At 44.8% G+C, this 14102-nt stretch overlaps 1 protein-coding gene across 8 annotated transcripts in view; it reads right to left on the bottom strand.

Moving 5' to 3' along the window:
* tmcc1a (transmembrane and coiled-coil domain family 1a) overlaps positions 1–14102 on the bottom strand; it is a 62096-nt gene that overhangs the window by 25718 nt on the left and 22276 nt on the right. Inside the window, exons 1-2 of one of the 8 annotated variants that reach the window (XM_018762290.2) lie at positions 11042–11252; positions 9624–9831 (exon numbers count right to left, since the gene is read on the bottom strand). The exons of 6 other annotated variants lie outside the window; for them this stretch is intronic. In XM_018762290.2, the coding sequence (XP_018617806.1) occupies positions 9624–9662 (39 nt within the window). In that variant the 5' untranslated portion in view covers positions 9663–9831; positions 11042–11252. Of the gene's footprint in view, positions 1–9623; positions 9886–11041; positions 11253–14102 lie in introns of those variants that run through there. One more of the 8 variants, XM_029247727.1, reaches the window with a different exon arrangement.

Here is a 14102-nt window from a genome sequence, read left to right on the forward strand (position 1 = left end):
GGAAGGAGGGAGGGAAGGAAGGAGGGAGGGAGAAGACAAGAAATGAGGGGCAGGGAGTACCCAGCTGGTTCATCTATTATTAACGCAAAGAAAGAGGAAACACTGTAGGCCACTCCTAATACTGGAGCATCACACACCCATACGCAAACACACACTCTAGGAAGGACAGACACAAGTGCAGGCAGACTAGTGCATGCACTGGGCCTTTGAAGGCCATAGTAAACTACAGGAGAAAAAGCAAAAAAAAAAAAAGAAAAAACATAGCTGGTTATTCCTGTGTTTTTCAGTTTGATCACTTAGAAGCAAACTTTCTTGTATGAGTCAAAAGAGCTCAACACCATAAGAGAATAGTCCCGTTCTCAGCACCTTCTATTAATGGTCCCCACGTCTCAGCGTCAAGGACAGTGTAGAATGCCGATTATAAACAGACTTAATGACAGGAGTAATGAGATGTAAAAACAGCTATGAAGATGCAGTGTAAGGGCATACAGCGTACAACACGCGTGTGTAAGGAAGTCGACATGAACACCAGAGGAAAACATGAAAAGCTCCCTGGTTCCTATGAGAATGTCTCATTACAAATGTGCTTCCTTCATTTGCAAGCGCCAACAAAATGCCAGATTTAGCACTGATGAAGAGAACCGGCGTGTGGGTCGCTGTTTATGTGTGTATGAAAGAGGGAAAGGGGCTGTTTATTTCTCTGAAGATTATTGCTGACACACTCTCTACGGTCATATGAAAGTAAGTAGGAGTGTCAAGTTTGCATGTGCCATGTACAAAAACCACAGAGGAGGGCTATTTGACATGTAAATATTGCCCATTTACCACAGTCGATAGACGGAGACGTTCAGCAGACTCGGAGCACCATCAAGGCAGCTTTTATTATTTACATTCCATGAATATGTAGAGTATGCAGAGAGCCTGATAGTTTTGGGCTTTGAAACCCGGAGAGGAGCCGCCTTTCCTGGCATCTGCAGGAACACTGCTGTGAAACACAGGCCTGCATTCGCTACCAACACTGAGAAAACGTCCTGCTGCCAATACCGAAAAATTCTCACACTTCTGTAAAGAAAAAAAGAAGACACATACACCATGCGCACTGCAACCACAGGAAACAGGAAAGAGCCAAATGAGTTTCTCACACGGCCTGTTGATTGTGAACTCAACTGTAACATCGCGGTACAGCGACAGCTCTGCACCGCGGAACCCTGTCGCTGCAAAGAAGAAGAACACCGCTGCCATGTGGCGGCACACAAAAAAAACGCGGTGTGCAGAAACACCGCGCTGCCCTGCCTCGCAAACACAAACATGACACATTAAACCGCACCCTTTTACCTCGTCCCCAGGCCAATGTGGGAGCACGGAAGGCAAAGGTGCAGCTGGAGTTCATCTGAGCAGAGCCAAACGTCATCCTGCTCGAGCGGACGCTATGAGAGAACTTTGCTAAGCACAGCTCATGACTTTACTGAGCGCAGATGGCACTCGACCCATTACAAACACATTACACTCCACGTCCAGCCATTAGCAGACAGTGCCATACGGAACATTCAAACAAAGCTTTTCTAGGAAGTGTGTGTGTGTGGACATTAGAGAAAAGCTTGCCTTATCCTGCTTGACAAAAGAATGTGACAGAGGGTGCACAGTTGCCTCCTCCCCATTCCGGAGAGGTCACTGGGGAGCTGCCATCGAAAAGCCCAAGACGGGGCTGCGAACCAGACGTCCCGGCGAGAATAGCGGAGAAGGTGGAGTCGCTGGATCTCAGCGAGAGAACAGTAAGGGTTCCGTGGAGGGTGAGCGCGCATCGCGAACAACAACATCAAAGCGCCCCTTCTCTTTACGCCGCCAACAACCTTGGCTAATTACCAGCCTTAAGCCAGACAAACAAATTACTGCAGCATTTCCCTCCAGAAAAGGCTATACCAAAAACACTGCGACCAAACCCAGGAGCAGCAATGAAGACAAATGCCGTTCGGCTCATAAATCAAGATAAGTACAAAAAAAAATCATTTTAAAAAAAACTAATCGATGCAGGTCACGCAGGTTATCCAAACCTGCGGAAATGGCGGCTTCCTTGCAAGCTTCGCGGCACAGCGGGAACCTGTAAAAGTAGCACAACTCTCAAAAAACATTTAAGGTTTTGCGAGCCATAAAGTTTGCGATAATCACTGGTCGATATGGGAAGGTGTCTCAAAGAAGAGAGCTCAGAGCTGAGAAGATCCTTGTCCTCATGGAGTGCACCGTGCACCGGTGTGTCTTCCAACACAGCTCTTAATGACTTGGTCTTGACTGAGGTTTTAAGTGAACGAATAACACGTTACAGTGAACGCACAGCATGAGAACCTGCCATCATTTTTTAATAAGGTCAATCCAAATTACATTTTAGCAACTAAAACATCTGTAGGCACATTTGCAGTAATAAAATGCCTTTTTGAGTGAACAGTGTGTTTATGTTTATCACGTTTTGCAGCATTTCATTGTTCAAGGCCTCGGATGATTAAGAGCATCACTTCTATTTGGGAGAAGAAAAACATTTAGAAGAATGTTCACTTATCGGGACAGTTATTCCAGGATTAACACTAACTTGGTTTAACAAGATCAAAAAATGATAGCGACTTCTTAGCGAACGCATTTGGTTTCGCTGCGATTTCAATCATGCAGTGCATTCAATCAAAACCCAAATCAAGGTTAATGAATTAAGAGCTCAGTTGGAACTAAAATTTGCACACAGGATACAGGTTCTCCTGCCACAGCTGGGAGATTTCAGCTCCACAGCAGGCACGTTGTGTTGGACCCCATCATAACAGTTACATGCAGCCTTAATCTTTATTAACAATATTAATACTATTTCATTGTTCAGTTGACACCAAAGGTGACAAATATATAGATATATATAAAAAAAAAAAAAAGTTGTCCTTTGACCAAGAAAGGTGTGCTGAGACAGTGGGATTCCAGTCACGTTAACTGTGTATCTGTACACCTGTGGTTAAGATAATGTGTTACAGGGTCCTGCAGTGAACCTCATCTATGTGACTGTTGCTCAAAAAGATTCAGGGAACCATATTGTCCAAGGCAGACTTTCAGGGGACAAGCCTTTCAGTTATAATACTTTTTTATGCATAAAACGTTATGTAAATGTATAACTTGTCATCTCATGAGAACAATGGGGACCAGATTTTTGTTGATTATGTCATAACTCCAAAGTCACTTTTATCAATAGGACACAGTCGATATTACCTTAATTGCACACATGTACCTCAAATTAAGTTCTATGAAAAATGCTATTAAAGTCTTTAAAAAAAAAAAAAAAAAAAAAGTCAACTTTTAGCTGTATTAAAAGTAACTTAAAATGACAGAAAATAAATATACATTACCACCACCAGGTTTTATTGTATGCCTTTTGTTGCCGGACTCAAGATGTAAACCGTGAAAGCCAATTAGATTAATCGGGTCCTGCAAACCTATCTTTAAGATTTACTGGCATCTACTGTCTGGGTGCATACAAAACAGGCTGCATTCACTGTACAGCAAACTGGAATTTAAGGAGTCAGGTGAGGGAAGGAAATGCCATTAAAAAAAACTTTAAACTTGAGAATACAGTGCACACAATTTATTAAATGCAATTTCTGGTTGGAACTATTTGTAATTTATTTGACACTTGCAACTTGCAGAATACACTGCTTGTACTGTTTCGTTAGGCAGAGACTATATTACCTACATTGTCTGAGATGGCTAATACATTAATACATGAGAAAGGACACAAATAAATCTAATTTTTAAACTAAAGCAGATGGTGGACTGGACACAGGAACCAACATCTGCGGCTTCAACAAGACTTCAGCCAGGCTGAGAAAGGGCTATGTAGTCTGGTGGTCCTCTTGCCTCTCCTTCCTTCTGCTCATGAGAAAGTAATTAGAATCAAGAGCGGCAGACACCATCCCATCTTCTGAAGCACTCCCTGAGGAACGTGCCACAAATTAGCTTAACATCCTTCAGATCAATAGCCATTTATTTGCTTTGTCTCTTTAGCTCAGATGAAGACAGAAACCCAAGGAGCACGTGGACATGTTGGACTGGAATGCTGTGCAGGTCCAGGATCCCATCCCAGACGAGTGGAGCATCACTGAATGGCCTATCTATTGTTTTTCACCATCTCAGCATGGAGCTCAGCAAGCGTGACGCCGCACCATCTCCGGCCCACAGGGCTGCCCACCATCGGCACAGCAACAAGGCAAGCTCTGTGAGCACCCCTCCTGCATAACCCATATTCCTGTTTCTCATGCATACTGTGCTCAAAAAGATTTACAGTTTCAGCAGAAAGTGTCAAACCATCTTTTGACAAGCAGGCATGTTTGAGTAAAAAAAAAAAAAAAAAAAAAAACAACCTTTCTAGCCACAAAAGACTAGGAAAAGAACCAAGTTGAGTTCAGTGAAAAAACAAACAACCTACTGCTCAGCATATAAGAATGTCAGCTCACTTGACGCAGTCGTCACACGCAGCCAAAGGTGGCCTACATGGCTTCAGTGGCGACAAGGCTTCGCGCCAAGTGGCACAGGTAAGCTCTGCAGATGCTCAGAGTTCACACGGAGGCTGTTTGGCAGGGTGTGGCACCAGCCACGACACATAATGAGCCAGATCACACGTGTCAACACAATGCCTTCCTGAGCTCAGCAGTCATACAGGATATTACAAAATACAAATATCACTCACAAGCTTCCACTGTACACTTAATAAAATTTTGATATGTGTATAAATAAAGGAGTGAGAATGGCTGAAAATTCACTGTGGTATGTACGGCGTCTCAGAACCTACCTACCTTGCCTACAGCTACATTTCAAAAATTGCATTTTAAAAGGCAATATCATCTGACTGGAAGAGTTATGTCTGTTCTTCCAGCTTAAAGTAGATAACCTTTCGATACATATCGCAAGATGGAATGTGAATTTTTACATTGGAATTTTAGATTTTTACATTTAGGAACACATCTGTCATACAGGGGCATCCATAAGCGTCGGGGTGCTTCAATGGTGCAGATTACTCACAGATGTTAGGGGACTGTTCAGTCGCCTTCTCTAAATCTCCTTTCCCAGCAACCTAATCACCAAGCCAAGCTACGGGCACTGGCATACTGTAAGCAGTTGGCTTTAAACAATACCACGCTACATTTGCAGAACAACTGTTAAGTGTGGGCAATGTGATTCAGATGTGTTCATATGATTTTATTTTAAAAAAAAAAAAAAAAACTCAACTGGAGAGGCAGCCTAGTGGTTAGACCTTGTCACCATCACCAGGTCCTGGGTTTGAATCCCTGCTGCTGCTGTAGTGACCCTGCTAAAAGAAACCTAAACCTGAAGTGATTACAGTAAGAATTACCCAGCTGTAGAGGTTAAAAAAAAAAAAAAATTTAAGTAGTTCATTGGTCCCCCTATTGTAGCTTAGTATACAAAACATAATAGTGGAAGTACAATAGAGGAAGGTTCCAGCCAAAGAAATGATAACTGCCACCAAACCTGTCCTTCATTCAGCTACCTAACAAAGAGAACAGAATAAGAACATTAAACATTGAGAATAAAGTCCAAGATCGACTCCTTCCAACTTGAGATTTCTCTCAGGACATCTTGCAAAGGAGAAAATATTCCTTCACACCCAATTATTATTCCTGAAGCCTGCACTATTGCAGTAAAACACAAAGGTAAAATTTTTATTCTATTCTTAACAATTTCTCTCACTTTCAAATAGCTGGATTTGCTGACCAGAGCAGCAAATATGCAGTATATCTGCTGTTCTACAGAGTCATTTACATTATAGTGTATATGTTAATTAAAATTCATAACTGATGACAAGAGATCATGCTTCAGTGGATGCAGCTTTAGATGAAGCACACATCACAGAAGCAGTTTTCTACTGGAACACACTCCCTTCCAGACAAACAAACTCTCAATCCTTGGGAGAGGAAAGGCTGAGCCGCTGCCCAAGGGCGAGTTGCGCGTTCTGTCTGGCTGGGGAGACGTCTGGGGATCACAGCTAACCTTCAGCACCTCCACAGTCTGCACACCAACTGGTTCCCAAGACCCAGACTGGGGCGCAGCATTGGAGCCTGGAGCCAAGTGTGCGTCTTCAACCGGTTCCCCGGAGAGCAACCGGTACAGATCAATCTCAGCCTCTGACTCTGTGCCTGTCCTGGCAAACAGACTGCTGGGTTTTTAGAACAAAGAGACTGAGCTGGGGATGTTAAAGAGAGGAATAAGAGGGGGGGAAACTGCAATAAATCAATAACCTTGAAAAATGAATTGCTCCAAAAAGACAACATTGTCCAGAGGCGTCTTACATAGTAAAAGCACCTCAGTGCAAATATCTGTCTCCGCCTCATGCGAGGCTGCCGCAAAAACCAAACAATGGTCAGCAGCAGGAAATGAAAACTTTGGACAGTGTACTCGGGGAGCAATTATTCTTGATGACTTAATGCAATCGGAAAATGACTGTGAGGTACCACAAGGGCCCATGGAAACCAGCAATGGCGCTGATTTAAAAAAAAAAAAAAAAAAAAAAAAAAAAAAAAAGAAGAAAAAAATTAGATAAATGAAAATCCCCTAGTGGGATGTTCAGCTTTCATGTACGTTCAGAATAGTATGGTAATGAAATGGTGTACAGAGAATTGTGTTCATTAAACTATTCAAAAGATCTTTAACAAAAAGTTTGACTTGTCCCACTCTACATTCTTGCTAAACCAAAACCAAAGTTTTGTTTCGGAAGAAGTTACACAAAATGAGCTGACTAGTCAAACATTTAAGGACATATATGTTATCGCTATGGTCCACACCAGACGCTCCCTCTACCAACAGGCCTATGTGTTTAAGTGTCTCACTTTATTCCACTACAAAAATAAACAACTCAAATGCATGACCACTGAAATGAATTCTGTAACGTGTGGTCATCCTTTCGGAAGTTCCAAGAGGCCACTATGTGACCACCCTGTTGAACACCGCAACTTTTCGCCGTTGTGCGGTAGTGTCCCATATCTATATGCATTTGTATTTTCTTGGTGTACCAATTCTGTCTCTATATTGCTGTGACCCAGTTGTAGTCTGTTCTATTGTTAATTAAATTTTAAAAGATAATTGAAAGCAGCTTAGTAGATTTGACATAATATTAGTTACTCATTTTTTTCCATCTAGCTGACACTTTTCTCCAAAGCAACTTACAATATAAAGCTACTTACAATTATTTAGCCATTTATACAGCTGTGTAGTTTTACTGCAGCAATTTAGGATAAGTACCTTGCTCAAGGGTAAAAAAGCTGGAGGTGAGGTTCGAACCTGTGGGTCCAAAGGCAGCAGCTCCAACCACTACACTACCAGCTGTAGAACATGAATTCTGTGATGGGTCTGCAAAAACATAATTTTTTTCTAGGAACACAACATCTCACAATGCTGAAGAGGTTAATGGAAGACAGGCGACTATTTTCAGTCCTCAGTCCATCCAGTTAAAACACGACCTGTGAGAGGAGCAGCGCTGTTAGGAAATACACATCCCAGTATGAGACCACAGTAGGATGATGCCAAGTGTGGTACTTCCTGTAAAGCTGCTGCCTAATCAGAGGAATCTGGTGCCCCAGAGTCATATGAATTCTTATGAATTGTTTCACACCAAGTCACTCAGTCGAGTGCCCTGTGGGGTACTTACTACACTGAAGACACCTGAAATCAGCCGTTCAAAGAAGTTACAAGATCTTCATGCGCAGAAACCCGACTATGATGTAGAACCACACATACCCACATACTGCAGGGGGACCTGACACCAAACTGCATGCAGAGTTCTACTTAAGCTCTGTCCAGGCTGGTGGCTCTCAGCCCTGGTTTTGGTGGCCAGTGGTGTGTGGTCCCTCCCAGCTCTATTTAAACCACTAACAATCTGAAAAAAGAGAGACAGATTTGAATTACTTCAAGCAGGGTAACTGCTAGTTCAAATGAGTGCCGAGAACCTGCATATGCTGTAGCCCATAAGTACCCGGGTCCCGGGTACACCAGGTCTCTTCTGGACCTTGCGCTTTCTCATTAAGGGCTTCTGCCATCGCATTCTGCCCTGGAGGGACAGAGTCTCAGTAGAGCTTCTCTGTTTTACAGAAACGGACATCGGTGATTTCCACTGCCTTCATCAACCAAACTCATACAAGCCTCACATACGGGCAGCAGCAGCTCTTATAAGAGAACTTTTTGTTCCCACAGGACTGCAATAAAAGGCGCGTCATTTCGTCAAACTGGCCATTAAAATTTTTCCTCCTACGTATTACCGTCTTCACCTAAAAAAGGTTTAAAATTCACTATTGTGCCATTTTATTATTTACTTAGCTGACTGCTAAATGACAAAGATAATCTACTTACAATTATTAAATAATAATATTTAACCAATTTTACCTTATGTATCTAAGCAAGAAAATAATTTCTACTGTTTTAATTAAAGGTAAGTAAAAGAAAATTGAGGGTATTGAGCATAAAAGAAAAATTCTAAAGCAGTTCCTTTGGGTTCAAGCTGGCAGTTCTAACCGATACACCAAACACTGCCCACCTTCTCGTGACAATAACACAGAAGTCTGGAGAGTAGCTTTAACTGGGAATTTGTGTCTTCCTGAAGACACACGTCTGATTGCTGACAACAAATGAGCGAATCTTCAGAAGTGCTTTTCTTATAGTGAGAACAGAGGATCTAAGCCCATAGAGCACAATCCTGTCGTCCAGTCAAAAAATTTACAACAATCGCCGGCATGACGGGCACAAAGTACAATTTGTGTAGTCTGGGTAAAACCCTGAGACCACTAAACACACAAGCACTTTCCACTTGCTCTGCAGACTCTAAAAAGCAAATGTATTCATAGAAGTTAATGGTTTTTAACAAAGTGATAAGATCAAAAACCACTGCCCAATTTTCAGTATTTTTGTGAGAATAACAGTGTTTTGCAAAGAGCCACTGCTGGAGGGAGAATTTTTCAGCGCTGGAATCTGGGTTCAGATGCTAGAGGAGGTCCAGCACCTTCATGTCAGTCCCAGGCAGTTTTCCATCACTCTTTTTTAAGCCTAACAAAGAAACACACACGAAGATTTCTCATCACGATGCTGTCTTTGATGTGGGAGTACTGAAGGTCCGTGGTATTACTCAGCAAAGAGCTGCACTGTGTCTGCGAGCAGGAGGTGGACTGAGACGTCCCAACTGCTGTAGCACCCAAAGTGCCTTGAAAAGGTGACCTGCAGCAAGGACCCAGAGCAGGGACTAGAAAAGTCTCACAGTGATCAGCACCACCAGCAGGGCATGCGTTTACCCCTATTCCACCCCTTCAGCCAGAACACCTCCAGCAGGGTCAATGAGGAAGTCAAATCACCCAGAAGCTGGTGGACTTCATCTGGAGACATAGACCCCACACAGGAGAGCCCAGAAGGGCCACCGTGCCAGATAACCTTCAACCCTCCTTTACAGCTTGCACAGTTCCTCTTGAGAAACGGTGGCGCCTCTTCAAGCACGGCCAAAACTGCACCAGCAAAACAGCAACAGTACAAAGGCGCTAAGTTCTCATGGGTTGCAGAGGCAATGAGCTCACGCGCTGTAGGAGAAGACCGAAGAGTAGCAGACTTACCTTCGAGTACTGCCTACGGAGACTGAACCGCTGCACCATCCTCTCTGCGTTGCCTCGGCTTCCCCTCCGTCAAACAGGCAGCCTGCGCTGACAGGCGGGCGAGGAGTGTGAAGCTCCGCAGCTGTTTGCCAAGAAAGGCTACATGGTGGCGGGTGCGAGCGCAGAGAGAAGAGAGTCGGCCCAGGTTCCTGCCTGCCGCGCCGCTGTCCTGCCCCGCAGCGTGCGAGAGCACACACATAAGACAGAGAGAGGGCAGGGCTACGCTCACACTTCCTGTCAATCAGCTGAGCGTCATGCCATGGCTGGGAGAGGCGGGCGCTGGGGGGATGGGGGTTTCTGTGTGCACCTCCCATCACTTTCCCTCTCCTTCTGCCTATTCTCCAGGACTCCTCCCAGCCTCACTGAGACAGAGCAAGGCAAGCAGATCATGGCCAGAGCATTTGTCACAGTAAATGACAAGGGGGAGGGGGGGGGGGGGAATGGTTTGGCTATTCAACGCTTTGGTCGAAACAGTCTTCCTGCGCTTTTTCCTCTCACTCTCTCACTTTCCCTCGCACCCCACCCAGCTGCCGTTCCTCAGCCTGATCTTTACCTCAAAGTCCCCAAAGCTCAAGACAAGCGTGCCTCTCAAACACCACAAGCAAGCATGATCAGCAGAGCCATATCCTGCCAGCTGACAAGGTGTGCGAATCCACAGCTTGGACATTTTGCCGCACGTGTCCTGCAGCGATCACGTTCCTCACGCTCAGTCTGAAGAACACCCTGAAGTACAGACTGCTTATTAAAAATCACCTCCTATCCGATGAAAGCCTGTTTCATTTTCTGGGCTAATTCTGTCATTTCTGCAGGCTGCACTCAACACAATCCGCACATCCAAGGTGTATTTATAGGTGCTTAAACGGCGCGTACGAGAGCCATTAAATCCTGGATTATCTGAGGACAGGAGACCACAGGAGACTTGGGTACAGAGGTTGTCATGTAGCGGGTGTCACATGGCCACAGACACATGTGTACAATGAGAAGGACCATCAGCTGTGCCATGTACCCTGGCCACAGGCCTGCCCCCGGCAATAAACCCCACCTCCAGACCACCCCTGTTTAAAGCCCAGCCCAAAGGCCTCCCACATTCAGCCAGAACAAAGGACACTGACCTTAAGACAATCGTTTGATATATGTACTCTTAATACTCTACTACTGAATACAAAGTGCTACAAAAAAATGTATGCAAAATAACTATAAATTAGAAATTAATCGCAGTACTTAGCCAAAACATCAGACATTTTCACTTTCCCACTTATAGCTTATTTTCAGACTGTTATTTCAGGTAAAGTGAAACACAAAATACCAAATGCTGTAAGAGCAGATGTTTTTGTGATCGGCATATACAGGGGTCCGGACACCGCAGGAACCACTGTTACCTGGGATAAGGATGGCTACAGCTCATCACCTCCGCAGCGTGAATCTGGGGGCAGCAGGCTTGGGCCGCAAGCACACTCCCCACTCCTCGCTTTCCTCAGAGGACAAGTGGGCCCATAAAAAATGCGTGGACAGCAAACGAAGGACTAAACAGATCCGACACTGTACTCCCAGTCTTATCACCTTCAGAGCGAACACAAAGACGAAAGATGACTTAATAAATGGATGTGAACAGAGACTAGGCACTAGGACAAATCTCCAGGATCAAGATCATATCCCTCAACGCTCCGCCCCACCAATACAGCATCACAGCACAAACACACCCAGGTGATTTGGAGGGACAAACTAATCAGAACTCATGTCCTTGAGCTTCTTACTCACTTCCTTTGCTTTGTACAAAATGCATCCTGGAGCAGGCAGACCTGCTCCCAACGAACCGGAAGGTGTGTCCATCCATATCGGAGGATGCAGGAATTAATGTGCAGGGTGGCTACAGCTCATTACTCACAGCCATTGCCGTGTGGACATCTTATGGAAACACTGATAAAGTTATCCGCGACCTTTTAGCCGAGTCCAGTCCAGCCCTGAGCAGATATATCTTTGTTTAGAGGAAAGGGCATTGTAACATTTCCACAGCACCGTGGTCCTACACGAGAAAGCTCTCCTTCTGATGATGTGATGGACTCAGTGTATTTTTCTCTGGGATGAACATCGCTTTGGAGAAAAGCGTCTGCTAAATGAACAAATAAATGTAAATGTAAAGGTAAAGTGGTCCCTGCTGGCTATGGTCCCAGAGAAAAAGGCAACAGTCAGGAGAATTAGGAAACTCGGATTCTCACTACAAGGGAAAAGTAACCTGGCACTTCTCCAGAACATATTTGTACAGGGAAAGATCAAACTGCAAACGGGGTGCACTTTTCCTTCCTGGACACAAGGGCACAGCCAAATGCGTCACGTCCCAGCGCTGTGCTGATCTACTGTCCTCCCTGCCAAAAACTGTGCCTGCAGTTCACCACAGTTATGGAGTCCATTACTATAATTATTATTTTGAGTATCACTAATGTTTCAGATCAATTTAAAACGCTCCCTTTCAGCCCCTGAGACACACACCCGTCACTGTAAACACAAAGTCCAGCCTACCCAGCATGCCGATTGGAGCCACCAGATCTCCTCCGTAATGGGAGAGAGAAAAACAGCGATTACAGTTTTATGTGGCTCGGCTGGATCGATAATGGAAGCAGGACACTACACGCCATGCTTAACAAAGCGCCGCTGTAATTCGCTCCACGCGGGCACTTTTTCCGTCACTCAGACACATCCCAAGAAACCGGCGGAGGGCTTCTCTCGCAGCCAACAAAAGGCGCAGGGACAGACGCACAGCCTCTGGGGGCATCGCCAGCATCCGCTTACTCACACCTGCCAGGAACTGAGAAGCACTGTGTTTACAGGAGCTCGGCCCAGCGCCACATCAGCGTTGCGCCACACCCCGTGCGTCTCTCCGTCTCTCTCTGAAGTACATGATGATGCACAGACGGATGACGACACACAGACTAAAACACAAGCAGACAGACAGAAACGAGTGACACGGTCCAAACCCATTTGTCCTGGCAGAAGCAATGCAAAAAATATTTTTAAAAAAAAAAAAAAAAAAAAAAGGCAGCCATCCCAAATGTTCTACTTGCACTCATCGACTCAGCTATTCATTTGAGAGACACTGCATTCCTACTGAGATGTGAAAGGTACAAAAGCAGAGCTGCAGCTTAGCCAACACCAACAGAGCACCGCAGCTTTTAACCTTTGATCCTATAACACAGACAAAGTGGGGGGTGCCCTTCAAGCAAGGTCATTGGAGCGGTTGCTACGGAAACCACAAGGAGGCAAGAAGTCATGATGGCGACAACTCAGATCGTTCTGCTCGCACACGGGAGGGAATCGACAACCTCGGTTGGGAGGTGGAGAGCTCCGATGTCCGACAGGGCTGCGAAGACACGACAGCTCCTCATCAGTCTCCACACATCAGCAGTTTAGAGCATCATCAGGCAACCTGCATCTCCACAGGAGCCACGCTGCTCTGACCATAAGCTGATCTTCCCGACATCTAAGCGCCAGAGATTCGTTTAAATGCGCCACTTGCAGCTACACACAGCCACTCCTTTGAAATTCACAAGACTAAATGCATAGAATTGCAACTATTTAACCTTGTGACATCACATCATTAAGTGGAGAAATTTCATTAACGCTCCATTAACACCAACAACTCTGCAGGCATATCCTTCAAAGAGCAGGACACTTAGAAAAACCGAATATCCAGTATCAGGGAGTGCGTCCGACATCATAAAGCGCAGCAGGAACTGAGAGACTCCAATCAGGAGTCAGCTTGATGGAGCTGCCATGCATTATAGGCATGTCAGGGTAAATATTACAGTTAATCCTTGGAGGGGCACACGGGCAAGCAGCGAAGTGTTTCAGAGCGCAGTATCACCAAGGTATCTGTTGTAGAGACATAGCTCCACCTGCTGGACAAGGATCATACATTCGTCTGGGTTTTTCAGAGCATTCGGGACACACGTTACATTTCACTTGGACTTGCAATGGTAAAGTACTATAAATACCCATTTATACAGCTGGGTCATTTTACTGGAGCAATTTAAGGCAACTACCTTGTTCCAGGACACTACAGCCAAAGTTGAGATTTGAACCTACAACCTTTAGGTCCAAAGGCAGCAGTTCTAACCACTACACTACCAGCTGTCAACACCCTCTGTTCATTACCAGTTGTAAGGTATGCCTGTTCATATCTCAGCATCTTAGGAAACACATCAACCATATGCTTAAAGATAATCTGTTCCCATCGTTTATCAACACACATGAAAAGACTATTTTCACATATCTGCTTGTCTACCCTTTATACATTTCCTCTGAAGTTTTCCAAAAGATCAGAATTCGTACTGTCATTGTCCACAATAAGTAAAGAGGAGTTATCAGTGTAGCCTTCCATGCAGATCTGGTAGTGGTGTTTGCCACAGTGAACTCAGGAGGCCCTGAACTACTGATCACTGAGCA

Source organism: Scleropages formosus, chromosome 2, assembly GCF_900964775.1.
Source record: "Scleropages formosus chromosome 2, fSclFor1.1, whole genome shotgun sequence".
Taxonomy (NCBI): domain Eukaryota; kingdom Metazoa; phylum Chordata; class Actinopteri; order Osteoglossiformes; family Osteoglossidae; genus Scleropages; species Scleropages formosus.